Source organism: Lichenostomus cassidix, unplaced genomic scaffold (assembly GCF_008360975.1).
Source record: "Lichenostomus cassidix isolate B80296 unplaced genomic scaffold, HeHo_3.0 HiC_scaffold_37, whole genome shotgun sequence".
NCBI lineage: Eukaryota > Metazoa > Chordata > Aves > Passeriformes > Meliphagidae > Lichenostomus > Lichenostomus cassidix.
Window position 1 is genome coordinate 268483 of NW_028147279.1, and position 27692 is coordinate 296174.

The window sequence follows — 27692 nt, forward strand, 5'->3', positions numbered from 1 at the left end:
GGGACATTGGGGGATTTGGGGACATTGGGGACAGTGGGGACAGTTGGGGACATTAATGGGGATTTTGGGGATTTGGGGACATTTGGGGATTTGGGGACATTGGGAACATTAATGGGGACAGTGGGGACATTGGGGATATTGAGGGGATTTGGGGATATTGGGGACATTGGGGACATTAATGGTGATTTGGGGACATTGAGGGGATTTGGGGACATTAGGGACAGTTGGGGACATTAATGGGGACATTAATGGGGATTTAGGGGCATTGGGGACATTGGGGACAATGGGGACATTTGGGACATTTGGGGATTTGGGGACATTGGGGACATCATAGAGGATTTAGGGATTTGGGGACATTTGGGGACATTTGGGAATTTAGGAATATTTGGGACATTAATGGGGATTTGGGGGATTTGGGGACTTTTGGGATGTTTGGGATATTTGGGGACATTGGGGAGATTTTTGGGTTCATTTTGGATTCATTTTGGTAGATTTTGGGTTAAATTTGGGATATTGGGGACACTGTTGGGATTTTTAGGGGGATTTTGGGACATTTGGGGATTTTTTAAGGGATTTTTATGGGATTTTTATAGGATTTTAGGTATTTTGGGTTTAATTTCGGGATTTTTTAGGGGATTTTTGGGGTGAATTTTCGGGATTTTTGGGTTAAATTTTCGGGATTTTTAATGGGATTTTTATGGGATTTTTATGGGATTTTTAATGGGATTTTTATGGGATTTTTATGGGATTTTTATAGGATTTTCGCTATTTTGGGTTAAATTTCGTGTTAAATTTTCGGGATTTTTGGGTTAATTCCGGATTTGGTCTGAGACTGGATTGTCTCTGGCAGCAGCTGAAGGGGTTTGGGAGGAGATTTAATGGGATTTTTATGGGATTTATGGGATTTTTATGGGATTTTTATAGGATTTTTGCCATTTTAGGTTAAATTTCGTGTTAAATTTTCGGGATTTTTAGGGGATTTTTGGGTTGAATTTTGGGGATTTTTAATGGGATTTTTGTGGGATTTTTATGGGATTTTGGGGTTTTTTTATGGGATTTAATGGGATTTTTATGGGATTTTTGGGGTTTTTTCAAATTTGCGTTAAATTTTGAATTTTTAATTTGATTTTTGGGTTCAAATTTTGGGATTTTTAATGGGATTTTTTACGGGATTTTTGGGTTTTTTTGGGATTTTTATGGGATTTTTAATGGGATTTTTATAGGATTTTCGCTATTTCATGCTAAATTTTCGGGATTTTTTTGGGGATTTTTGGGTTGAATTTCGGGGATTTGGGGTCAGTACCTGGGGTGACAGCTGGATTGTCCCCGGCAGCAGCGGGGGGGTGGTGGGAGTGAGATTTATGGGATTTTTATGGGATTTTTATGGGATTTTCGCCATTTCGGGTCAAATTTCGCGTTAAATTTTCGGGATTTTTAGGGGATTTTTGGGTTGAATTTTCGGGATTTTTTATGGGATTTTTATGGGATTTTTATGGGATTTTTATGGGATTTCCGCGATTTTGGGTTAAATTTCACATTAAATTTTCGGGATTTTTTAAGGGATTTTTATGGGATTTTTATAGGATTTTCACTATTTTGGGTTTAATTTCGGGATTTTTATGGGATTTTTGGGGTGAATTTTCGGGATTTTTGGGTTAAATTGTCGGGATTTTTAATGGGATTTTTATGGGATTTTTATGGGATTTTCACCATTTCGAGTTAAATTTTCGGGATTTTTTAATGGGATTTTTATGGGATTTTCGGGATTTTTGGGTTGAATTCCCGGGATTTGATAGTATGGGGTTTTAGTTGGATTTCCGCAAGATGGGATTTATGGGATTTTTATGGGATTTTTATGGGATTTTCGCCATTTTCGGTTAAATTTCGCGTTAAATTTTCGGGGTTTTTTATGGGATTTTTGGGGTCAGTACCTGGGGTGACAGCTGGATTTCCCCGAGATTCGGGAGTAGATTTATGGGATTTTTATGGGATTTTTATGGGATTTTTATGGGATTTTCTGATTTCAGGTAATTTTGTTAAATTTTGGGTTTTTATGGGATTTTTGTGAATTTTATTTTTAATGGGATTTTTAGGGGATTTTAATGGGATTTTTGAGTTGAATTTTCGGGATTTTTATGGGATTTTTATGGGATTTTTATGGGATTTTTATAGGATTTTCGCTATTTCGGGTTAAATTTCAGGTTAAATTTTCTGGATTTTTTATGGGATTTTTTGTGGGATTTTCATGATTTCGGGTTAAAATTTGTGTTAAATTTTCGGGATTTTTAATGGGATTTTTATGGGATTTTTATGGGATTTTCATGGGATTTTTATGGGATTTTTATGGGATTTTTGCCATTTTGGGTTAAATTTCGCGTTAAATTTTCGGGATTTTTTTCGGGATTTTTGGGTGAAATTTTGGGGATTTGGGGTCAGTACCTGGGGTGACAGCTGGATTGTCCCCGGCAGCAGCGGGGGGGTGGCGGGAGTGAGATTTGTGGGATTTTTATGGGATTTTTGGGATTTTTGGGTTGAATTTTCGGGATTTTTAATGGGATTTTTATGGGATTTTCGGGATTTTTGGGTGAAATTCCCGGGATTTGGGGTCAGTACCTGGGGTGACAGCTGGATTGTCCCCGGCAGCAGCGGGGGGGTGGCCGCTGTCACCTCGGGGCGCGCGGGGGTGGCGCCGGGGGGGGGAGGGGCGCAGGGACCCCCCTGGGCTGCGGCGGCGGCGAGGAGCTGAGCTTGGTGACAAAGGAGCTGCTGAGGGGACAGAGCGGGGGGCAGCAGAGCCGCCAGCTGCGGGACAGCGACAGCGACAGAGGGGACAGAGAGAGGGACAGAGAGAGGGGACAGGGAGACAGAGGCGACAGGGAGAGGGAAGGGGGGGGGGGGGGGGGGGGGGGGGGGGGGGGGAGGGACAGAGAGAGGGACAAGGACAGGGGACAGAGAGACAGAGGGGACAGACAGAGAGACAGAGAGAGGGGACAGGGAGAGGGAGAGGGGACAGGGACAGCGACAGAGACGGGACAGGGGACAGAGGGGACAGTGACAGAGACAGAGGGACAGAGAGAGGGAGAGAGAGAGGGGACAGCGACAGGAGACAGGGGACAGAGAGAGGGACAGCAAGGGACAGAGAGACAGAGAGGGGGACAGAGAGAGAGAGGGGACAAAGAGAGGGACAGAGAGAGGGGACAGCAAGGGACAGGGGACAGTGGGGACAGAGAGAGAGGGGACAGCGACACAGCGACAGGGACAGCGACAGAGGGGACAGGGACAGAGAGACAGCGGGGACAGGGAGAGGGACAGAGAGGGGACAGGGACATTGGGGACAGAGACAGGGCGACAGGGACAGAGAGAGGGGACAGAGAGAGAGAGAGAGAGGGGACAGCGACAGAGAGAGGGACAGCAAGGGACAGAGGGGACAGGGAGAGGGACAGGGATAGTGACAGCAGGGACAGAGGGGACAGCGGCAGAGAGAGAGAGGGACAGAGAGAGAGAGAGGGACAGCGACAGCGACAGAGAGAGGGACAGCAAGGGACAGGGACAGAGAGACAAAGAGAGGGACAGTGACAGAGAGAGAGAGAGAGAGGGGACAGTGACAGGGGACAGGGGACAGCGACAGGGGACAGTGACAGGGGACAGGGGACAGAGAGAGGGACAGGGAGAGGGGACAGTGACAGAGAGAGGGACAGCGACACAGGGGACAGAGGGGACAGCGAGAGGGGACAGCGACAGCGGGGATAGAGGGACAGCAGGGACAGCAGGGGACAGAGGGGACAGCAGGGGACACAGGGGAGAGTGAGAGGGACACGGACAGTGGGGACAGTGAGAGAGGGAGGGGACAGCGACATTGGGGACAGTGAGAGAGAGAGAGGGGACAGAGAGGACATTGGGGACATTGGGGACACGGAGAGGGACAGAGGGGACAGCGACAGGGACAGGAGAACAGCGACACACAGGGGACAGAGAGTGACAGCGGCAGTGACAGTGACAGTGACAGTGACAATGACAGTGACAGTGACAGTGACAGTGACAGTGACAGTGACAGTGACACAGTGACACAGTGACACGATGGGGACACGATGGGGACACGGTGGGGACACGGCAGCGCGGGGGTTAAGGGGCGCGGGTGACACGAGGTGACACAGGGACAGTTTGGGGACAGTTTGGGGACAGTTTGGGGACAGTTGGGGACACACGGGGGGAGGGGCAGCAGGTTAGTGAAGCTCCCAAAGCCCCTCCCCCCCCCGGTGTCCCCAGGATGTCCCCAAATGACCCCAAATGTCCCCAATGATGTCCCCAGTGTTTGAAATGTCCCCTGATGTCCCTGATGATGTCCCCAAATGTCCCCAGGATGTCCTGAATGTCCCCAATGATGTCCTCGATGTTCAAAATGTCCCCACAATGTCCCCAAATGTCCCCAAAATGACCCAAAATGTCCCCAGCAATGTCCCCATGATGTCCTGAATGTCTCCAAATGTCCCCAATGGTGTCCCCAAGATGTCCCCAAATCCCCAACGTCCCCAAATGTCCCCAAAATGTCCCCAAAATGTCCCCAAAATGTCCTCAAAATGACCCAAAATGTCCCCAAGATGTCCCAAATCATGTCCCCAATGATGTCCCTAATGATGTCCCCAATGTCTCAAATGATGTCCCCAATGATGTCCCTCATGTCCCCAAATGTCCCCAGTGATGTCCCCAAGATGTCCCCAATGTCCCCAAATGTCCCCAAAATGTCCCCAAACGTCCCCAGTGATGTCCCCACGATGTCCTTAATGTCCCCAAGATGTCCCCAATGATGTCCTGAATGTCCCCAGAATGTCCCCAAGATGTCCCCAAGATGTCCCCAATGTCCTCAAAATGTCCCCAAAAAATCCCCAATGTCCCAAATGTCCCCATGATGTCCCCAATGATGTCCCCAATGTCCCCAAAATGTCCCCAAATGTCCCCAATGATGTCCCCAAAATGTCCCCAAATGTCCCCAATGATGTCCCCAAATGTCTCAAATGATGTCCCCAAATGTCCCCCAAATGTCCCCAAATGTCTCAAATGATGTCCCCAAATGTCCCCAAATGTCCCCAAAGTCCCCAACTCACCCCGGCCAGCTGGGTCCCAGCCAGCAGCAGCTGGGTGGGGGGAGGGGCAGCGGGCGGGGGGAGGGGCAGCTCCGGGGGGGCGGCTGTCACCTGGGGGGAGGGGACAGGTGGGGACAAGGGCTGGGGACAATTGGGGGACAGTTTGGGTGATTTGGGGACAATCTGGGGACAGTTTGGGGACAGTTCGAGCAGATTTGGGGACAATTCGGGTAGATTTGGGGACAATTTGGGGGGATTTGGGGACAGTTCAGGGGGTTTGGGGACAATTCGGGGGATTTTGGGGGTTTGGGGACAATTTTTGGGGACAATTTGGGAGTTTTGGGGACAATTTGGGGACAATTTGGGGACAATTCTAGGGGATTTGGGGACAATTTGGGAGTTTTGGGGACAATTTGGGGACAATTCTGGCAGATTTGGGGACAATTTGGGGGATTTGGGGTGAATTTTGGCAGATTTTGGTGAATTTTGGGAGACTTTTGGGTGAATTTTGGGGAGAATTTTGGGATATTTTTGGGATATTTTTGGGATATTTTTGGGAGATTTTTGGGTGAATTTTGGGTGAATTTTGGGTGAATTTTGGGAGATTTTTGGGGGATTTTTGGGATATTTTGGGTGATTTTGGGATATTTTGGGGTGAATTTGGGAGATTTTTTGATGATTTTGGGGTGAATTTTGGGATATTTTTGGGATGTTTTTGGGTGAATTTTGGGATTTTTTTTGAATTTTGGGAGATTTTTGGGTGAATTTGGGGAGATTTTTTGAGGATTTTTGGGTGAATTTTGGGATATTTTTGGGATATTTTTGGGTGAATTTTCAGGATTTTTGGGGAGGATTTTTGGGTGAATTTTGGGATATTTTTGGGATTTTTTTGGGGATATTTTTGGGATATTTTTGGGAGATTTTTGGGGATTTTTGGGATATTTTTGGGATATTTTTGGGAGGTTCCTCACCTTGCCTCCAGGGCCGAAGGGAGATTTGTTCTGCTGAGCCTGAGTTGGGAAAAAACAACATTTTTGGGGAAAAAAACAACATTTTTGGGGAAAAAACAACATTTTTGGGGAAAAAAACAACATTTTTGGGGAGAAACTCCTGGATTTTGGGGCTGGGGGATGTCCAGCCCCCCCAAAAAACCCCAAAAACCCCCAAAATTCCCCAAAAATAAACTTAAAAAATCCCAAAATAATCCCAAAAAATAAAAAAAAAAACAAAAAAAACCCAAAAATCCCAAACCCCCCAAAATCCCCAAAACATGAAAAACCCCAAAACCCCCAAAAATCCAAAATCCCCAAAATAAAAATCCCCAAAATAACCCCAAAATAACCCCCAAAACCCCAAACACCTCTAACCAAAAAAATCCCCAAAAAACCCTAAAACCCCAAAAAACCCCAAAAAATTCCCCAAAACCCCAAAATCCAAAAAAAAAAAAACCAAAATAATCCCAAAAAAATCCCCAAAACCCCAAAAAAACCCCCAAAACCAACAAAAAAACCCCCCAAAAATCCCCAAAAAATCCCCAAAAATCCCCAAAAAATCCCCAAAAAATCCCCAAAAAATCCCAAAATCTCACCTGGTGGTTTGTTTCGGGTCCATTGGTTTCTGTCTCTGTGGGAAAATGTCCCCAAAATGTCCCCAAATGTCCCCAAAATGTCCCCAAATGTCCCCAAATGTCCCCAAAATGACCCAAATGTCCCTAAAATGACCCTAAATGTCCCCAAATCAAAAAAAAATCCACAAAATTTCCCCCAAAAATCCACAAAAATGTCCCAAAATGTCCCCAAATGGCCCCAAAATTACCCAATTTGTCCCCAAATGTCCCCAAAATCCCAAAAAATCCACAAAATTCCCCCAAAATATCCCCAAAATGTCCCCAAGTGTCCCAAAAATGACCCAAAAACAAAAAAAATCCACAAAATTCCCACAAAAAATCCACAAAATTCCCCCAGAAATGTCCCCAAATGTCCCCAAATGTCCAAAAAATGTCCCAAAACCCAAAAAAATCCACAAAAGTCCCCCCAAATGTCCCCAAATTGTCCCCAAATGTCCCCAAAATGTCCCAAAAATGTCCCAAAATGTCCCCAAATGTCCCAAAATCCACAAAATTCCCGCAAAAATGTCCCAAAATCCACAAAATTCCCCCAAAAAATCCCCCAAAATGTCCCCAAATGTCCCAAAATGTCCCCAAATTCCCCCAAATGTCCCCAAATTGTCCCCAAATGTCCCTAAATGTCCCCAAATGTCCCCAAAATCCCCAGTTCCCTACCCGGGATCTCCCCCGGCAGCTCCTTCTCCAGCTCCAGGGGTTTAGACATCCTCAGCTCTGGGGGGAGAAACAAACCCAAAATCGCCTGAAATCAGCCCAAAATCGGCCCAAAAATCAGCCCAAAATTGGCCCAAAATTAACCAAAAATCGGCCCAAAAATCAGCCCAAAATTATGCCAAAATTATGTCAAAATTATCCCAAAATTGTCCCAAAATTGACCCAAAAATCAGCCCAAAATCGCCTGAAATCGACTCAAAATCAGCCCAAAATCAACCTGAAATTGGCCCCAAATTGACCCCAAATCAGCCCAAAAATCAGCCCAAAAATCAGCCCAAAATTATGCCAAAATTATCCCAAAATCAGCCCAAAAATATCCCAAAATCGGCCCAAAATCTACCCAAAATTGGCCCAAAATCAGCCCAAAAATCAGCCCAAAATCATCCCGAAATTAACCCAAAAATATCCCAAAATCAACTCGAAATTGGCCCAAAATTATCCCAAAATAATCCCAAAATAATCCCAAAATTAACCCAAAATTAGCCCCAAATTATCCCAAAAATATCCCAAAATTGGTTCAGAAATCACCGAAAAATCAGCCCAAAATCGCCTGAAATCGACCCAAAATCAGCCCAAAAATCAGCTTGAAATTGGCCCCAAAATTATCCCAAAATTAACCCAAAATCAGCCCAAAATTGGTTCAGAAATGACCCCAAAATCATCCCAAAATCAACCTGAAATTGGCCCAGAAATTATCCTGAAATCATCCCAAAATCATCCTAAAATTAACCCAAAATTATCCCAAAATTGGCCCAAAATCATCTCAAAATTATCCCAAAATAGGCTCAAAATTGACCCAAAATCAGCCCAAAATCGCCTGAAATCGACCCAAAATTATCCCAAGAAATCATCCCGAAATCAACCCAAAATAATCCCAAAATCAACCTGAAATCAACCCAAAATCAGCCCAAAAATCAGCCCAAAATTGGCACAAAATTATCCCAAAATTGTCCCCAAATTGACCCAAAATTGACCCAAAAATCAGCCCAAAATCAACCTGAAATTGGCCCCAAATTAACCCAAAATCAGCCCAAAATTGGCCCAAAATCGCCTGAAATCGACCCAAAATCAGCCAAAAAAATCCTGAAATCAGCCCAAAATTGGCCCCAAAATTAACCCAAAATCAACTCAAAATTTGCCCCAAATTGGCCCCAAAATCAGCCCAAAATCGCTGAAATCATCCCAAATTCAACCCGAAATTGGCCCAAAAATAATCCCAAAATCGCCTGAAATCGACCCAAAATCAGCCCAAAAAAATCAACCTGAAATAATCCCAAAATCGTCCCAAAATCAGCCCAAAAATATCACAAAAATCAACCCGAAATTGGCCCCAAATTCAACCCGAAATCAGCCAAAAATCATCCCAAAAATAACCCAAAATCAACCTGAAATTGGCCCAAAATCAGCCAAAAAAATATCCCCAAATCATCCCAAAATTTGCCCAGAAATGATCCCAAAATGATCCCAAAATGATCCCAAAATCAACCCAAAATTGGCCCCAAAATCAACCCGAAATTGACCCAAAAATATCCCAAAATCGCCTGAAATTGACCCAAAATCAGCCCAAAATTGGCCCCAAAATTGGCCCAAAATTGGTTCAGAAATGACCCCAAAATCAGCCCAAAAATATCCCAAAATCAACCTGAAATCATCCCAAAATCAGCCCAAAATTGGCCCAGAAATGAACCCAAAATCGCCTGAAATTGACCCAAAATCAGCCCAAAATTATCCCAAAATCAACTTGAAATCATCCCAAAATCAGCCCAAAATTGGCCCAGAAATTATTCCAAAATAATCCCAAAATTGGCCCAAAATTGGCCCAAAATAATCCCAAAATTGGCCCAAAATTAGCCGAAAATAATCCCAAAATTGGCCCCAAAATCATCCCAAAATCAGCCCAAAATTAACCCAAAATAATCCCAAAATTGGCCCAAAAATCACTCAGAATTACCCCAAAATCAACCCCAAATTGGCCCAAAATAATCCAAAAAATCATCCTGAAATCGACGCAGAAATCATCCCAAAATTAACCCAAAATCAGCCCAAAATTGGCCTCAAAATTAGCCCAAAAATCAGCCCAGAAATTATCCCCAAAATCAGCCCAAAATTCGCCCCGAAATCACTCAGAATTACCCCAAAATCAGCCCAAAAAATCCCAAAATCAGCCCAAAATTGGCCCCAAAATCGCTCAGAATTGACCCAAAATCAGCCCAAAATAATCCCAAAATTAACCCAAAAATCAGCCCAAAATTGACCCAAAATCATCCCAAAATCGCCTGAAATCGACCCAAAATCAACTCAAAATTATCCCAAAATTGGCCCCAAAATTGTCCCAAAATTATCCCAAAATTGTCCCAAATTTGACCCCCAAATTACCCCAAAAATCCAGAAGCCCAAAATTGCTCCAAATCACCCCAAAATCGCTCAGATTGAACCCAAATTCTCTCCAAATCAACCAAAATTCACTCTAAATTAGCCAAAATCTACCCAAATTTCCAAAATCGCCCTAAAAAAAATTCCAAATCACCCAAAATCCCCAAAATTTCACCCAAAATCGACAAAATTACACCCAAAAAATGGCAGAAAATCACCCAAAATCCTCAAAAATCCTCCCAAAGTCCCAAAATTTCCCCCAAAATCGCCCTAAAAAAATCCCAAATCACCCAAAATCCCCAAAATTTCACCCGAAAAACTCAGAAAATCACCCAAAATCGCCAAAATTACCCCAAAAAAGTCAGAAAATCACCCAAAATCCCCCAAAATCCTCCCAAAATCCCAAAATTTCCCCCAAAATTTGCCCAAAAATCGCCCTAAAAAAATTCCAAATCACCCAAAATCGCCGAAAATCACCCAAAATCGCCAAAATTTCACCCAAAAAAGTCAGAAAATCACCAAAATTACACCCAAAAAAAGGCAGAAAATCACCCAAAATCCCCAAAATTTCACCAAAAAAGTCAGAAAATCCCCCAAAATCCTCCCAAAAATCCCAAAATTTCCCCCAAAATCGCCCTAAAAAAATCCCAAATCACCCAAAATCCCCAAAATTACCCAAAAAAAAGGCAGAAAAATCACCAAAAATCGCCAAAAATTACACCAAAAAATCGCCGAAAATCACCCAAAATCCCCCAAATTTCACCCAAAACCGTCAGCAAATCACCCAAAATCCCCAAAAATCCCAAATTTCCCCCAAAATTTATCCCCCAAAATCCCGATTACCTCCAATCCGGGAGTTTAACCCTTTCCGGGGTGGATTTTTTGGGTTTTTTTTTTTTTTGGGTGTTCTCTCCGCCCCTCCCCCACCCTCATTTGCATAATGAGTCACTCGGGGTGGGGGAGGGGCGGCTCGGGTTCTCCCCTCCCCCACCCGCCGCTTTCGCTTCTCCTTTTCGCCGATTTTGGGGTTTTTTTGGGAGGAAAAAACCCAAAAATTGTAAAAAATAATTTTAAAAAAAAGAGAAATTCGGTTTGACCGAAAATGGAGAGAATTGGGGTGGAGTGAAGCCAAAAATGGGGAAAATCACCCCAAAAATGGTTAAAATCACCCCAAAAATGGTTAAAATCGCCCCAAAAATGGTGAAAATGATCCCAAAGTGACCCAAAAATAGTTAAAATCGCCCCAAAAATAGCTAAAATTGCCCCAAAAATGGTTACAATGATCCCAAAGTGACCCAAAAATAGTTAAAATGATCCCAAAATGACCCAAAAATAGTTAAAATGATCCCAAAGTGACCCAAAAATAGTTAAAATCGCCCCAAAAATGGTGAAAATGATCCCAAAATGACCCAAAAATGGTGAAAATTGCCCCAAAAATGGTTAAAATGATCCCAAAATGACCCAAAAATAGTTAAAATTACCCCAAAAATGGTTAAAATCACCCCAAAAATGGTTAAAATGATCCCAAAGTGACCCAAAAATGACCCAAAAATGGGGGAAATCGCCCCAAAAATGGTTAAAATGATCCCAAAGTGACCCAAAAATGGGGGAAATTGTCCCAAAAATGGTGAAAATCGAAAAAAAAACCCAAAAATTGACCCAAAAATGGTGAAAATTATCCCAAAGTGACCCAAAAATGGTTAAAATTGCCCCAAAAATGGTGAAAATCGGAAAAAAACACCCAAAAATTGACCCAAAAATGGGAAAAATCGCGAGAAATTACCCAAAAATGACACAAAAAAGGTGAAAATCGCCCCAAAAATGGTGAAAATGATCCCAAAATGACCCAAAAATGGTTAAAATCACCAGAAATTATCCCAAAATGACCCAAAAATGCTTAAAATCGCCCCAGAAATGGTTAAAATCACCCCAAAAATAGTTAAAATTCAAAAAAAATCACCCAAAAATGACCCCAAAATGGTTAAAATCACCAGAAATTACCTCAAAGTGACCCAAAAATAGTTAAAAATTTAAAAAATCACCCAAAATTCACCCAAAAATGGTGAAAATTATCCCAAAACCGGCGAAAATTGTCCCAAAAATAGTTAAAATCGAAAAAAAACACCCAAAAAATGACCCAAAAATGGTTAAAATGATCCCAAAATGACCCAAAAATGCTTAAAATCACCAGAAATTATCCCAAAATGACCCAAAAGTTGTTAAAATCGCCCCAAAAATAGTAAAAATGATCCCAAAGTGACCAAAAAATGACCCAAAAATGGTTAAAATCACCCCGAAAATTGTTTAAATGATCCCAAAGTGAGCCAAAACCAGCTAAAATTACCCCAAAATGACCCCAAAGTGACCCAAAAATGGATAAAATCACCCCAAAAATGGTTAAAAATCACCAAAAATCACTCCAAAAAGACCTAAAAATTGTTAAAATCACCCCAAAAATGGGTAAAATTGCCAAACATGACCCAAAAACAGTTAAAATCTCCCAAAAATGACCCCAAAATTACCCCAAAATGACCCCAAAGTGACCCAAAATGACCCAAAAAGAGGTAAAATCGCCAAAAATCATCCCAAAATCGCCCCAAGTCACCCCAAATAACCCAAAATCACCCAAATAACCCAAAATCACCCCAAATTCCCGGGAAATGACCCCAAATTTTACCCAAATTCCACCCAAAATTCCAAATTTTACCCAAATTCCACCCAAATCACCCCAAAGAAATCCAAAAAACCCCAAAAATTGCCCCAAAATAAACCCAAATCACCCCAAATTCCACCCAAAAACCTCCAAATTTCACACAAATTCCACACAAATTGCCCCAAAATCTCCCCAAAAACAGTTAAAATCACCCAAAATCACCCCAAATGACCCCAAATAACTCCAAATCACCCAAAATTCGCCGAAATGACCCCAAAATCACCCCAAAAATTCCCCAAAACATCAAAAAAACCCCAAAAAACACTCCAGGATCTTCGGCTGGACCCCAAAAGAATCCAAAAAAATAAAAATAAAAATAAAAAAAATCCCAAAAAATCGCAAAAAACCCCCAAAAAACCAAAAAAATCCCAAAAATATCACCAAAAAATAAAAAAAAACCCAAAAAACCCCAAAAAATCCCCAAAAAACCCCCAAATAATCCCAAACCCCAAACCCAAAAAACCCCAAAAAATCCCCAAAAAACCCCCAAAAAATCCCAAAAAACACCCAAAAAACCCCCAAAAACCAAAAAGAAATCCCAAAAAACACCCAAAAAAACCCAAAAAATACAAAAAAAAGCCCAAGAAATCCCAAAAATCCCAAAAAAACCCCAAAAAATACCCAAAAAATCCCCAAATTCTCTCCCCACTACCTGCGGCCCAAAGGTTGGAGTTCACCATGGTGAGGTTTGGGAGATTTGGGGGAAATTTGGGGGATTTGGGAAAATTTGGGGGAATTTGGGGAATTTGGGGAAATTTGGGGAAATTGGGGGGAAATTTGGGGGAATTTTGGGGGAATTTTGGGGAAAATTTGGGGAATTTTGGGGAAATTTGGGGGAATTTGGGGGAATTTGGAGGAATTTTGGGGGAATTTGGGGAGAATTTTTGGGGAAAATTTGGGGTTTTTAGGAAGATTTTGGGGGAAAATTAGGGAAATTTGGGGGAAATTTTGGGGGAAATTTTGGGAAATTGAGGAAGATTTGGGGAAGATTTTTGGGGTGAATTTGGGGGATTTTGGGGTCAATTTGGGAGGATTTGGGGGAAATTTTTGGGGATTTAAATTTGGGGTGAATTTGGGGTAAATTTTGGGGATTTCGGGGAGGATTTTGGGGTAAATTCGGGGGGAATTTGGGGAATTTTGGGAAGAATTTTGGGGAGGAAATTAGGAGAATTTTTGGGGGATTTCGGGGAGGATTTTGGGGTAAATTTGGGGTGAATTCGGGGAGGATTTTAGGGGAATTTTGGGGAGGATTTTGGGGTAAATTCGGGGAGGATTTTGGGGTAATTTTGGGGTAAATTTTGGGGTAAATTCGGGGGGTTTCGGGGAGGATTTTGGGGTAATTTTGGGGTAAATTCGGGGAGGATTTTAGGGTAAATTTGGGGTAAATTTTGGGGTGAATTCGGGGGATTTCGGGGCTCCCGGCGCCTCCAGGAAGCTCCGCAGGAAGTTCTGCTGCTGACGAAGCTTTCGGGGCGTGGGAGGAGAGGTCACGTGGGGCCCCAAAAACACCCAAAAACACCCGAAAACACCCAAAAACACCCCAAAAACACCCAAAAATCCGACTGAAAACAGCCGAAAATACCGGAAAATAGCCAAAAACAGCCGAAAACACCCCAAAACCACCCCAAAACCACCCCAAAACCACCCCAAAATCACCCAAAAAACAGCCGAAAACACCCGAAAATAGCCGAAAACAGCCAAAAATACCCAAAAATCACCACAAAAACACCCCAAAACCAGCCGAAAATAGCCGAAAATACCAAAATCAGCCCCAAAACAGCCGAAAAATACCCAAAAAACACCCTAAAAACACCCGAAATCACCCCAAAACCACCCAAAACCACCCCAAAACCACCCAAACCACCCCAAAACCAGCCAAAATCACCCAAAAAACACCCCAAATCACCCCAAAACCAGCCGAAACCAGCCAAAAATACCAAAACCACCCCAAAACCACCCAAACTCACCCCAAAAACAGCCAAAACCGGCCGAAAAATACCCCAAAATCACCCCAAAAACTCCTAAAAAACACCCAAACCCAGCCGAAAATACCCAAAATTACCCGAGAACAGCCCAAAACAGCCAAAAAACACCCCAAAATCACCCCAAAAACACCTTAAAAACACCCAAAATCACCCCAAAAACATCCAAAAACAGCCAAAAATAGCCAGAAATACCCAAAAAACCTCCAAACTACCCAAAAATCGCCCCAAAAACCAGCCGAAAACACCCGAAAATACCTGAAATCAGCCCAAAACAGCCGAAAAATACACTAAAATCACCCCAAATCACCCCAAAACCAGCCAAAATCACCCAAAAAACACCCCAAAACCACCCAAAAACCAGCTGAAAATAGCCGAAAATACCAAAACCAGCCCAAAACCAGCCGAAAAATACCCCAAAAACACCCCAAAAACACCCAAAACCAGCCAAAATCACCCCAAAACATCCAAAACCAGCCGAAAAACCCCGAAAATCACCCCAAAAACACCCAAAATCAACCCCAAAACCAGCCGAAACCACCCGAAAATAGCCGAAAAAACCCGAAAATACCCAAAAAATCACCCAAAAAACACCCCAAAACCAGCCAAAATCACCAAAAAAAATCCAAAACCACCAGAAAATACCCGAAAATCACCCCAAAAACACCCCAAAAAACAGCTGAAAACAGTCGAAAATACAGGAAAATAGCCAAAACCAGCAAAAAAACCCCAAAATCACCCCAAAAACATCCAAAACCGACCGAAAATAGCCAAAAACAGCCAAAAATACCCAAAACCAGCCCAAAACCAGCCGAAAAACGCCCAAAATCACCCCAAAAACACCCCAAATCACCCCAAAAGCATCCAAAAACATCCAAAATTATCCAAAACCACCCGAAAATAGCCGAAAAAACCCGAAAATACCCAAAAATCACCCCCAAAAACCAGCCGAAAACACCTGAAAATAGCCGAAAATACCCCAAAACAGCCGAAAAATACCCGAAAATCACCCCAAAATCACCCCAAAATCACCCCAAATCACCCCAAAACCAGCTGAAAACAGCCGAAAAATACCAAAAAAACACCCAAAAAACCCCAAAACGGCCAAAACCACCCGAAAATACCCGAAAAACACCCAAAATCACCCAAAATTTTAAAAATCGCAAAATCTAAACTACCTGAAACCTCCGGAATTCACCCCAAAAGCAGCTGTGACCCCAAAATGACCCCAAAATGACCCTAAAAATGATCCCAAAAATGACCCCAAAATTACCCCAAAATTACTCCAAAAATGACCCCAAAAATGACCCCAAAATGACCTCAAAATTACCCCCAGAAATCCAAAAAAAAATCCCAAAAATCCCAAAAATCCCAAATCCCCTAAAAAAACCCAAAATGACCCCAAATAACCCAAAATGACCCCAAAATTGTCCCAAAATGACCTCAAAATGACCTCAAGTTGTCCCAAATTGTCCCCAAAATGATCCCAAATTGTCCCAAAATTGTCCCAAAATGACCCAAAATCACCCCAAATTGTCCCCAAAATTGTCCCAAACTGTCCCCAAATTGTCCCCAACTGTCCCAAATTTTCCCAAAATTGTCCCCAAATAACCCAAAATAACCCAAAATGACGCTAAAATGACCCCTAAATGTCCCAAAATTGTCCCAAAATTGTCCCAAAATGACCTCAAAATGACCCAAAATTACCCCAAATTGTCCCAAACTGTCCCAAAATTGTCCCCAAAATGACCTCAAGTTGTCCCAAACTGTCCCCAGACTGTCCCCAAAATGACCCAAATTTTCCCAAAATTGTCCCCAAATGACCCAAAATAACCCAAAATGACCCAAAATGACCCCAAAATGTCCCAAAATTGTCCCCAAATGACCCAAAATAACCCAAAATGACCCCAAATTGTCCCCAAAATTGTCCCAAACTGTCCCCAAATTGTCCCCAAATTGTCCCCAACTGTCCCAAATTTTCCCAAAATTGTCCCCAAATAACCCAAAATAACCCAAAATGACGCTAAAATGACCCCAAAATGTCCCAAAATTGTCCCAAAATGACCCCAAACTGTCCCCAAATTGTCCCAAACTGTCCCCAAATTGTCCCCAAAATGACCCCAAATTGTCCCAAAATAACCCAAAATGACCCCAAAATGTCCCAAAATGTCCCAAAATAACCCAAAATGACCCTAAAATGACCCAAAATAACCCAAAATTGACCCCAAACTGTCCCCAAACTGTCCCCAAACTGTCCCCAGGTGTCCCCAGGTGTCCCCAGCCGCCCCTCCCCCCCCGCGGTGTTTTTCCCACGCGGATCGATCGCGGCGGGAGGAGAATCGATCGATCCGGAGAGCCGATCGGGGGGAGGGGCGGGAGGGGGAGGGGAGGGAGAAGGGATGGGAAATTTGGGAAAAAATGGGGAAAATGGGAAAAAAATGGGAAAAAATGGGGAAAGAAAATGGGGAATTTGGGAAAAATGGGGAAAAATGGGGAATAATTGGGAAAAAATGGGAATTAATTGGAAAAAATGAGAATTAATTGGGAAAAAATGGGGAATTTGGGGAAAATGGGAAATTTGGGAAAAATGGGAAATTTGGAAAAAAATGGGGAAAAATTGGGGAAAAATGAGGAAAAAATGGGGGAAAAAAATGGGGAATTTGGGAAAAATGGGAAAAAACTGGGGAAATGGGGAATTAATTGGGAAAAAATGGGAATTAATTGGGAATTAATTGGGAAAAAAAAGGGAATTAATTGGGAATTAATTGGGAAATTAATTGGGAATTAATTGGGAAAAAAAGGGAAATTAATTGGGAAAAAAATGAGAATTAATTGGGAAAAAATGGGAATTTGGGGAAAATGGGAAAAAATGGGGAAATGGGGAATTGGGAAAAAATGGGAAATTAATTGGGAAAAAATGGGAAAAAATGAGAAAAAAATGGGGAAAAATAGGGAAAAATTAGGAATTAATTGGGAAAAATGAGAAAAAAATGGGGGAAAAAAGGGAAAAATGGGGAAAAAATGGGGAAAAATTGGGAATTAATTGGGAAAAATGAGGAAAAATGGGGAAAAATAGGAAAAATGGGGAAAAATGAGATTAAAATGGGGGAAAAGGGGAAAAAATAGGGAATTAATTGGGAAAAATGAGGAAAAATGGGGAAAAATGGGGGAAAAATGGGGAAAAATTATTAAAAATTGAGCAAAAAATGAGAAAAAAATGAGAAAAAATGGGGATTAATTGGAAAAATGGGAAAAAATGGGGAAAAATGGGGAATTAATGGGGAAAAAATGCCATTTTCTCCTCTGTCTCTCCCTGCCTGTCGCGACATCTCCATCCTCCTCCTCCTCCTCCTCCTCCCTGTCGCGACATCATCCCTCCTTCCCTCCGCCCCTCCCCCACCCTCCGCCCCTCCCCCACCCTCCCCTCTCGCGCCACTTCCATTTCCTCATTTAATTCCAATTTTGGGGTTTTTTTGGGTCGATTTTTTTCGATCGAGAGTTTGTTTGTTTTGGTTTGTTTTTCTTATTATTTTGCCTTTTTTTCTTTTCCTTTTCGGGTTTTTTTTCCTCCTTTTTTTCTCCTTTTTTTCTCCTTTTTTCCTCATTTTTTTCTCCTTTTTTTCCTCATTTTTTCCTCCTTTTTTCTCATTTTTTCCTCCTTTTTTCTCCTTTTTTCCTCCTTTTTTCCTCCTTTTTTCTCCTTTTTTTCTCCTTTTTTTCTCCTCTCATCCTTTATTTCCCATTTTTCCCATTATTTTCCCTGTTTTTTCCTCTCCGGTTTTTTCCTCATTTTCCCACCTTTTTTTCCCCATTTTCCCCACATTTTCTTTTCCCCATTTTTTCCCCATTTTTTCATCACTTTTTCCCCATTTTTTCCTCATTTTTCCATCATTTTTTTCTCATTTTTCCCACGGATTTTCCCCATTTTTTTCCCATTTTTTTCCATTTTTTTCCCATTTTTTCCCCATTTTTTCCCCATTTTTCACCATTTTTTCCCACATTTTTCCCCCATTTTCCTATCATTTTACCATCATTTTTTTTCCATTTTTTCCCATTTTTTTCCTATTTTTTCCCCATTTTTCCCCCAATTTTCCTCATTTTCCCCCATTTTTCCCTCATTTTCCATCATTTTTCCCCCATTTTTTCATCCTTTTTTCCCCATTTTTTAATAATTTTTTCCCCATTTTCCCACCATTTTCCCCTCATTTTTCCCCATTTTTTTCCCATTTTTCCCTCATTTTCCCATCTTTTTTTTCCCCATTTTTCCCACGGATTTTCCCCATTTTTCTCCCTTTTTTCCCCATTTCTCCATCATTTTTTCCCCACCAATTTTCCATCATTTTTCCATCATTTTTCTCCATTTTTTCCCCATTTTTCCCTCCATTTTCCCACCAATTTTCCCTCATTTTCCCCCATTTTTTCATCATTTTTTCCTCATTTTTTTCCCATTTTTCCCCCATTTTTCACAGAAATTTTCCATCCTTTTTTCCCCATTTTTTAATAATTTTTTCCCATTTTCCCATCATTTTTTCCCCCATTTTTTCCCCATTTTTTCCCCATTTCCCATCATGTTTCCCACGCCTCTCTCTCCCCTCCCCCCCCAAACACACCCGGCAGTGGGGGAGGGGCAGGGCGGGCAGGGTGGGGGAGGGGCAGAAACCCCCGGACCCCCCAGCCCCTCCCCCACCCTACCCCTCCCCGACCCCCAGCCCCTCCCCCACCCTGATCACTGCCCCTCCCCTCCGCCCTCCCCCACCCTCTGCCCTCCCCCACCGCCCCTCCCCCACCCGGCTCACCTCCTCTCCTCCCTTCGCTCCGAGCCGCGGGGGAGGGGAGGGTGGGGGAGGGGCGCGGGAATGAGCCTCCCCTCCCCCACCCTGAGCACTGCCCCTCCCCCACCCTGGGATCTGCCCCTCCCCCACTCGGAATTCTGCCCTCCCCCATTCTGAGATCTGCCCCTCCCCACTCTCTGATCTGCCCCTCCCCCACCCCGAATTATCCCCATTTTACCCCAAATTATTATCCCAATTTTAGCCCAAATTATCCCAATTTTACCCCAAATTATCTCAATTTTGCCCCAAAATATTCCAATTTTACCCCAAATTATTCTGATTTTTACACCAAATTATTATCCAAATTTTATCCCAAAATATTCCCAATTTTATCCCAAATTATCTCCATTTTAACCCAAATTATTATCCCAATTTTAGCCCAAATTATCTCAATTTTGCCTCAAAATATTCCAATTTTACCCCAAATTATCCCGATTTTACGCCAAATTATTGTCCTAATTTTACCCCAAATTATCTCCATTTTACCCCAAATTTCAGCCTCAAATTATCCTCATTTTACTCCAAAGTATTATCAAAATTTTATCCCAAATTATCCCAATTTTACCCCAAATTATCCCAATCTTGCCCCAAATTTCAGCCTCGATTTATCCCAATTTTATCCCAAATTATCCCAATTTTACCCCAAATTATTCCCAATTTTGCCCCAAATTATTCCCATTTTTCCCCAATTTTTACCCCTGAATTGCCCCAATTTTACCCCAAATTATCTCCTCTTTACCCCAAATTATCTCAATTTTACCCCAAATTATTATCCAAATTTTAGCCCAAAATATTCCAATTTTACCCCAAATTGTCTCATTTTTATCCCAAAATATTCCAATTTTACCCCAAATTATTATCCAAATTATCTCCATTTCACCCTAAATTATCCTGATTTTACCCCAAATTATCACAATTTTATCCCAAAATATTCCCATTTTACCCCAAATTTCAGCCCCGAATTGTCCAAATTTTAACCCAAATTATCTCCATTTTACCCCAAATTATTATCCCAATTTTATCCCAAAATATGCCAATTTTAGCCCAAAATATTCCCATTTTCGCCCAAATTTTCCCCCAAATTATCTCAATTTTATCCCAAATTATTATCCAAATTTTACCCCAAATTATTCCCATTTTACCCCAAATTATTCCCATTTTTCCCCAAATTTTACCCCTGAATTGCCCCAATTTTACCCCAAATTTTACCACAAATTTTATCCCAAATTATCTCCATTTTACCCCAAATTATTATCCAAATTTTATCCCAAAATATTCCAATTTTATCCCAAATTATTCGGATTTTACGCCAAATTATTATCCTAATTTTACCCCAAATTATCTCCAATTTTAGCCCAAATTATTCCCATTTTTCCCCAAATTTCAGCCCAAAATTATCTCAGTTTTATCCCAAATTATCTCCATTTTACCCCAAAATATTCCAATTTTACCCCAAAATATTCTGATTTTACACCAAATTATTATCCCCAAATATCCCCAAATGTCCCAAAATGTCCCAAAATTCACAAAATTCCCCAAAAAATCCCCCAAAATGTCCCCAAATGTCCCCAAATGTCCCCAAAATGTCCCCAAATGTCCCCAAAATGTCCCCAAAATGTCCCAAAATCCAGAAAATTCCCCCAAAAAATCCCCCAAATGTCCCCAAAATGTCCCCAAATCCCAAAAAAATCCACAAAATTCCCCCAAAAAATCCCCCAAAATGTCCCCAAATGTCCCAAAATGTTCCCAAAATGTCCCCAAATGTCCCAAAATGTCCCCAAATCCCCAAAATGTCCCCAAATGTCCCCAAAATGTCCCCAAATCCCCCAAATGTCCCCAAAAATCCCCAAAATGTCCCCAGCTGTCCCCAGCTGTCCCCAGTACCTCTCCAGCCTCTCTCACTCTCCCGCTGCTCCAGCCCAGGACCTGCTGGACAGAGAGAGAGTCAAAATAGATCCCAAAATCACCCAAAAATATCCCAAAATCACCCAAAAAATATCCCAAAAATTACTCCAAAATCACCCAAAAAATATCCCAAAAATGTCCCAAAATCACCCAAAAAATATCCCAAAAAATGTCCCAAAATCACCCAAAAATATCCCAAAAATTACCCCAAAATCACCCAAAAAATATCCCAAAAATTACCCCAAAATCACCCCAAAAATCACCCAAAAAATGTCCCAAAAATTACCCCAAAATCACCCAAAAAATATCCCAAAATATATCCCAAAATCACCCCAAAAATATCCCAAAAATCTCCCAAAATCACCCAAAAAATATCCCAAAAAATGTCCCAAAATCACCCAAAATATATCCCAAAGTAACCCCAAAAATATCCCAAAAATATCCCAAAATCACCCAAAAAAAGTCCCAAAAATTAACCCAAAATCACCCCAAAAATATCCCAAAATCACCCCAAAAATATCCCAAAAATTACCCCAAATTGCCCCAAAAATATCCCAAAATATATCCCAAAATCACCCCAAAAATCACCCAAAAATATCCCAAAATCGCCCCAAAAATGTCCCAAAAAATCTCCCAAAAATTGTCCCAAAATCACCCCAAAAATGTCCCAAAAATATCCCAAAATCACCCAAAAAATATCCCAAAAATTACCCAAAATCACCCAAAAAATCAGCCAAAAAATAAAAAATCCCCCAAAAAATGTCCCAAAATCACCCCAAAAATATCCCAAAAATATCCAAAAATATCAACCAAAAATCAAATTGAAAATCCAAAAAAAATCCCAGAAAAATCACCAAAAAAAATCCCAAAAATCACAGAAAAATCATCCAAAAATCACCAAAAAATCACTCAAGAAATCAACCAAAAAATGTCCCAAAATCACCCCAAATATATCCCAAAATATATCCCAAAATCACCCAAAAATCAGCCAAAAGTTCCCCAAAAATCCCCAAAAATACATCCAAAAAATCCCAAAAATACCCCAAAAAACACACAAAAAATGTCCCAAAATCACCCAAAAAATATCCCAAAATATATCCCAAAATCACCCAAAATATCCCAAAATGTCCCAAAATCACAAAATTCCCAAAAATTCCCAAAAAATCACCCAAAAATCAAATTGAAAATCCCAAAAAAATCCCAGAAAAATCACCCAAAAAAATCCCAAAAATCACAGAAAAATCACCCAAAAATCACCAAAAAATCAACCAGAAAATCCCAAAATCACCCCAAAAAATGTCCCAAAATCACCCCAAAAATATCCCAAAATATATCCCAAAATCACTCAAAATATATCCCAAAATCACCCCAAAAATCAGCCAAAAGTTCCCCAAAAATCACAGAAAAATCACCCAAAAGATCCCCAAAAAATCACCCAAAATATATCCCAAAAATATCCCAAAAAATGTCCCAAAATCACCCAAAATATATCCCAAAATCACCCCAAAAAAATCCCAAAAATTACTCCAAAATCACCCAAAATATATCCCAAAATCACCCAAAAATATCCCAAAAATATCCCAAAAAATGTCCCAAAATCACCCCAAAAATATCCCAAAAAATATCCCAAAAAATGTCCCAAACTCACCCCAAAAATATCCCAAAATCATCCAAAAATATCCCAAAATGACCCCAAAAATATCCCAAAGAATGTCCCAAAATCACCCAAAAAATATCCCAAAAATCTCCCAAAATCACCCAAAAATATCCCAAAAAATGTCCCAAAATCGCCCCAAAAATGTCCCAAAAATATCCCAAAATGACCCCAAAAATATCCCAAAAATTACCCAAAAATATCCCAAAAAATGTCCCAAAATGACCCCAAAAATGTCCCAAAAATTACCCAAAAAATATCCCAAAATATATCCCAAAATCGCCCCAAAAATATCCCAAAAAATGTCCCAAAATCACCCAAAAAATGTCCCAAAAAATGTCCAAAAATCACCCAAAATATATCCCAAAATCACCCCAAAAATATCCCAAAAAATGTCCCAAAATCACCCAAAAAATCAGCCAAAAAATAAAAAATCCCCCAAAAAATGTCCCAAAATCACCCCAAAAATATCCCAAAAATATCCCAAAAAATCACCCAAAAATCAAATTGAAAATCCCAAAAAAATCCCAGAAAAATCACCCAAAAAAATCCCAAAAATCACAGAAAAATCACCCAAAAATCAACCAAAAAATCAACCAGAAAATCCCAAAAATCACCCCAAAAAATGTCCCAAAATCACCCCAAAAATATCCCAAAATATATCCCAAAATCACCCCAAAAATCCCCAAAAATACATCCAAAAAATCCCAAAAATACCCCAAAAAACACACAAAAAGTTTCCCAAAATCGCCCCAAATATATCCCAAAATATATCCCAAAATCACCAAAAAAATCAGCCAAAAGATCCCCAAAAAAATCACCCAAAAAATCCCAAAATCCCAGAAAAATCACCCAAAAATCCCAGAAAAATTACCCCAAAATCACCCAAAAAATCTCCAAAAATCTCCCAAAAATTACCCAAAAGATCCCCCCAAAAAAATCCCAAAAATCTCCAAATATCACCCAAAAATCCCAGAAAAATCACCCAAAAAATCTCCGAAAAATCCTCCAAATATCACCCAAAAATCCCAGAAAAATCACCCAAAATCACCCAAAAATAATAAAAAAAAATCTCCAAAAAATCCCAGAGAATCACCCAAAAGGTTGCCCAAAAAATCTCCAAAAAATCCCCAAAATCCCCCCAAAAATCACCCAAAAATCCCCAAAAACATCTCCAAAAATCACCCAAAAGGATCGCAAAAAACACCCAAAAATTCCCCAAAAAATCGCAAAAAAATCGCCCCAAAATCACACAAAAATCCCCCAAAAAATCTCCAAAAAATGCTCCAAAAGATCGCAAAAATCCCCCAAAAATCCCCCAAAATATCTCCCAAAAAATCATTCAAAATATCCCAAAAATCACCAAAAAATTTCCCAAAAATCTCCCAAAAAATCCCCCAAAAGATCGCAAAAAAATCACCAAAAAAATCCCAAAAATAACCAAAAAAATCACCAAAAAATCACCCAAAAATCTCCAAATATCCTAAAAAAATCCCCCAAAAGGTCGCAAAGAAATCACCCAAAAATCCCCCAAAAAATCTCCAAAAAATCCCCAAAAAATCTCCAAAAAATTCCCAAAAAAATCACCCAAAAATCACCGAAAAATCCCAAAAACATCTCCCAAAAAATCTCACAAAATATCACCCAAAAATCCCCAAAAAATTACCCAAAAATGCCCCAAAATCACCCAAAAAATAAAAAAAAAAATCACCCAAAAATCACTCCAAAAAATCCCCAAAAATTACCCAAAAAATCTCCCAAATATCACCAAAAAATCCCCAAAATATCACCCAAAATTCACCGAAAAATCACCCAAAAATCACCCAAAAATTACCCAAAAATTACCCAAAAATTACCCAAAAATCACCCAAAAATCTCCCAAAAATTACCCAAAAATTACCCAAAATCACCCAAAAAATCCCCCAAAATCACCCAAAAAAATCCCAAAAAATCACCCAAAAAACCCCCAAAAATCCAAAAAATCCCCAAAAAATCCCCCAAAGTCCCCAAAAAATCCCCCAAAATCACCCAAAAAATCTCCAAAAAAAATCTCCAAAAATCCCAAAAAATCACCCAAAATATCCCCCAAAAAATCTCCAAAATATCACCCAAAAATCCCCAAAGTTCCCAATATTTTGGGGATATTTGGGTTTCTTGGGGGGTTTTGGGGGTTTTTTGGGGATTTTTTTGGTGGTTTTTATTTTTTTGGGGTTTTTTTTTAGGGTTTTTAGGAGTTGGGGGGGAGTTTGGGTTTTTTAGGGTTTTTTTGTTTGTTTTTTTCGGGTTTTTTAGGATTTTTTGGTTGTTGTTTTTTAGGATTTTTTAGGGTTTTTTTAGGGTTTTTTTAGGGGGGTTTTTTGGTGGTTTTTAGGGGTTTTGGGGATTTTTTAAAAATTTTTTTAGGATTTTTTAGGATTTTTAAGGATTTTAGGATTTTAGGGTTTTAGGATTTTTTAGGGTTTCTTAGAATTTTAGGATTTTTTAGGATTTTTGGGAATTTTTTTGGGGTTTTTTTAGGATTTTTTGGGGTTCTGGGGGTTTTGGGGTATTTTTAGGATTTTTTTGGGGTTTTTTTAGGTTTTTAGGGTTTTTTGGGGGTTTTTGGTGGTTTTTTTAGGGTTTTTGAATCGTTTTTAGGGTTTTTTTAACTTTTTTTAGAATTTTTTTTGGTTTTTTAGGATTTTTTGGGGTTTTTTTAGGATTTTTTGGGGTTTTTTTTAGGATTTTTTAGTGTCTTTTAGGGTCTTTTCGGGGGTTTTTGGTGGTTTTTTTAGGATTTTTGAATCGTTTTTTAGGTTTTTTTACGGTTTTTTAGAATTTTTTTTTGTTTTTTAGGATTTTTTGGGGTTTTTTTAGGATTTTTTAGGATTTTTTTGGGTCTTTTAGGGTCTTTTCGGGTCGCGGCGAGGTTGGGGATCTCCCCTCCCCTCCCCCTCCCCGCTCGGCGCAGATTTCGGAGGAAAATCGATGAGAAAATCCCCAAAATCGATAACTTTCGACCCAAAAAAATCAATCAACTTAATGAGCTGCGCGAGAGCAATTAGGGGAGGGGGAGGGGCGGGGCAGGGGGGAGGGGAGATTTGGGGGGGGTTTTGGGGGAGATTTTGGGGGTTTTGGGGTTTTGGGGGTTTTAGGGAAGATTTTGGGGTTTTGGGGTTTTTTAAGGAAATTTTGGGGTAGGGAATTTTGGGGGAGATTTTGGGTTTTGGGTTTTGGGGGTTTTTTTGGGGAGATTTTGGGGTTTTGGGTTTTTAGGGGGATGGGGTGGATTTGGGTTTTGGGGGTTTTAGGGGTTTTAGGGGAGATTTTTGGGTTTTATGGGGTTTTTAGGGGAAATTCTGGGGGATTTTGGGGTTTTATGGAGAGATTTTGTGGTTTGAGGGGGAGATTTTGGGGTTGTTTGGGGGGATTTGGGGGGTTTTGGGGATTTTGGGAGGGTTTTAGGGGGAGATTTTGGGTTTTGGGGGTTTAAGGAAATTTTGGGGGTTTTGATTTTCTGGGAGTTTTTGGGGTTTTGAGGGCGGATTTGGGGTTTAGGACAGATTTTGGGGTTTTGGGGTTTTGAGTTTTGGGGTTTTGTGGGATTTTGGGTTTTTTTGGGGGTTTTTAGGGGATATTTTGGGGGATTTCGGGGTTTTCTGGGGGTTTCAGGGGGAGATTTTGGTGGTTTTGGGGTGGATTTGGGGATTTTTGGGGTTTTTAAGGGAAATTTTGGGGTTTTAGGAGATTTTGATTTGGGATTTTGGGTTTTTGGGGTTTTGGGATTTCGAGAGATTTTGGGGTTTTCTGGGGATTTTGGGGGTTTTGGGGTTTTGGGTTTTTAGAGTTTTTGGGGAGGTTTTGGGGGATTTTGGGGGAATTTGGGGTTTTCAGGGGTGTTTTTGGAAGTGCAAGGGGGTTTTCAGGAGGATTTTGGGGGAGATTTTCGGGGTTTTTTGGTTTTCGGGGAGATTTTTGGGATTTTCGGGGAGATTTTTGGGATTTTCGGGGAGATTTTGGGGTGGATTTGGGGTTTTGGGGCGATTTTGGGGAATTTTGGGCTTTTAAGAGGAGATATTAGGGGTTTTGGGTGGTTTTGGGGGATTTTTAGGGAAATTTTAGGGTTTTTTGGGTTTTAAGAGACATTTTGGGGTTTTTGGGGGTTTTGAGAGAAATTTTGGGGTTTTTTTTGGGGAGATTTTGGAGGATTTGGGGGTTTGGGGGAGATTTTGGGGTTTGGAGGATTTTGGGTTTTGGGGTGGATTTGGGGGTTTTGGGGGGTTTTGTGAGGGGGATTTGGGGGATTTGGGGGTTTTTAGGAGATTTTGGGGTCTCGAGGAGATTTCGGGGTTTTGAGGGGATTGGTTTGGGGTTTTGGAGGAGATTTTGGGGAATTCAGAGGGTTTTGGGGTTCTGAGGGATAATTTTGGGGGTTTTGAGGGATTATTTGGGGGTTTTGGGGAGATTTTTGGGATTTTCCGGTTTTTCGGGGAGATTTTTAGGGTTTTTTGTGCTTTTCGGGCAGATTTTTGGGATTTTCAGGGAGATTTTGGGGTGGATTTGGGGATTTTGGGGCTTTTTGGGATTTTGGGGGACATTTGTGGGATTTAGGGGCTCTGGAGGATTATTTTGAGGCCATTTGGGGTTTTTTTAGGGCATTTTGGGGTTTTTTAGGGCATTTTTTAGGGTATTTTGTGGGTTTTTTAGGGTATTTGAGGTTTTTTTAGTGTATTTTGGGATTTTTTTTTTAGTATTTTGCAATTTTTTAGAGTATTTTTGGGTTTTTAAGACTATTTTGGGGTTTTTTAGGGGATTTCGGGGTTTTTTAGGGCATG

General features: G+C 40.9%; 1 protein-coding gene across 1 annotated transcript in view; it reads right to left on the minus strand.

The window, feature by feature from the left end:
• Positions 1–13362, minus strand: part of LOC146423484 (POU domain, class 2, transcription factor 2-like) — a 33527-nt gene extending 20165 nt beyond the window's left edge. Inside the window, exons 1-6 of the mRNA XM_085044625.1 lie at positions 13158–13362; positions 7363–7419; positions 6670–6704; positions 6053–6091; positions 5103–5192; positions 2614–2802 (exon numbers count right to left, since the gene is read on the minus strand). Coding sequence (XP_084900751.1) covers positions 2614–2802; positions 5103–5192; positions 6053–6091; positions 6670–6704; positions 7363–7419; positions 13158–13185 — 438 coding nt within the window. The 5' untranslated portion in view covers positions 13186–13362. The remainder of the gene's footprint in view (positions 1–2613; positions 2803–5102; positions 5193–6052; positions 6092–6669; positions 6705–7362; positions 7420–13157) is intronic.
• Positions 13363–27692: the final 14330 nt, after the last annotated feature.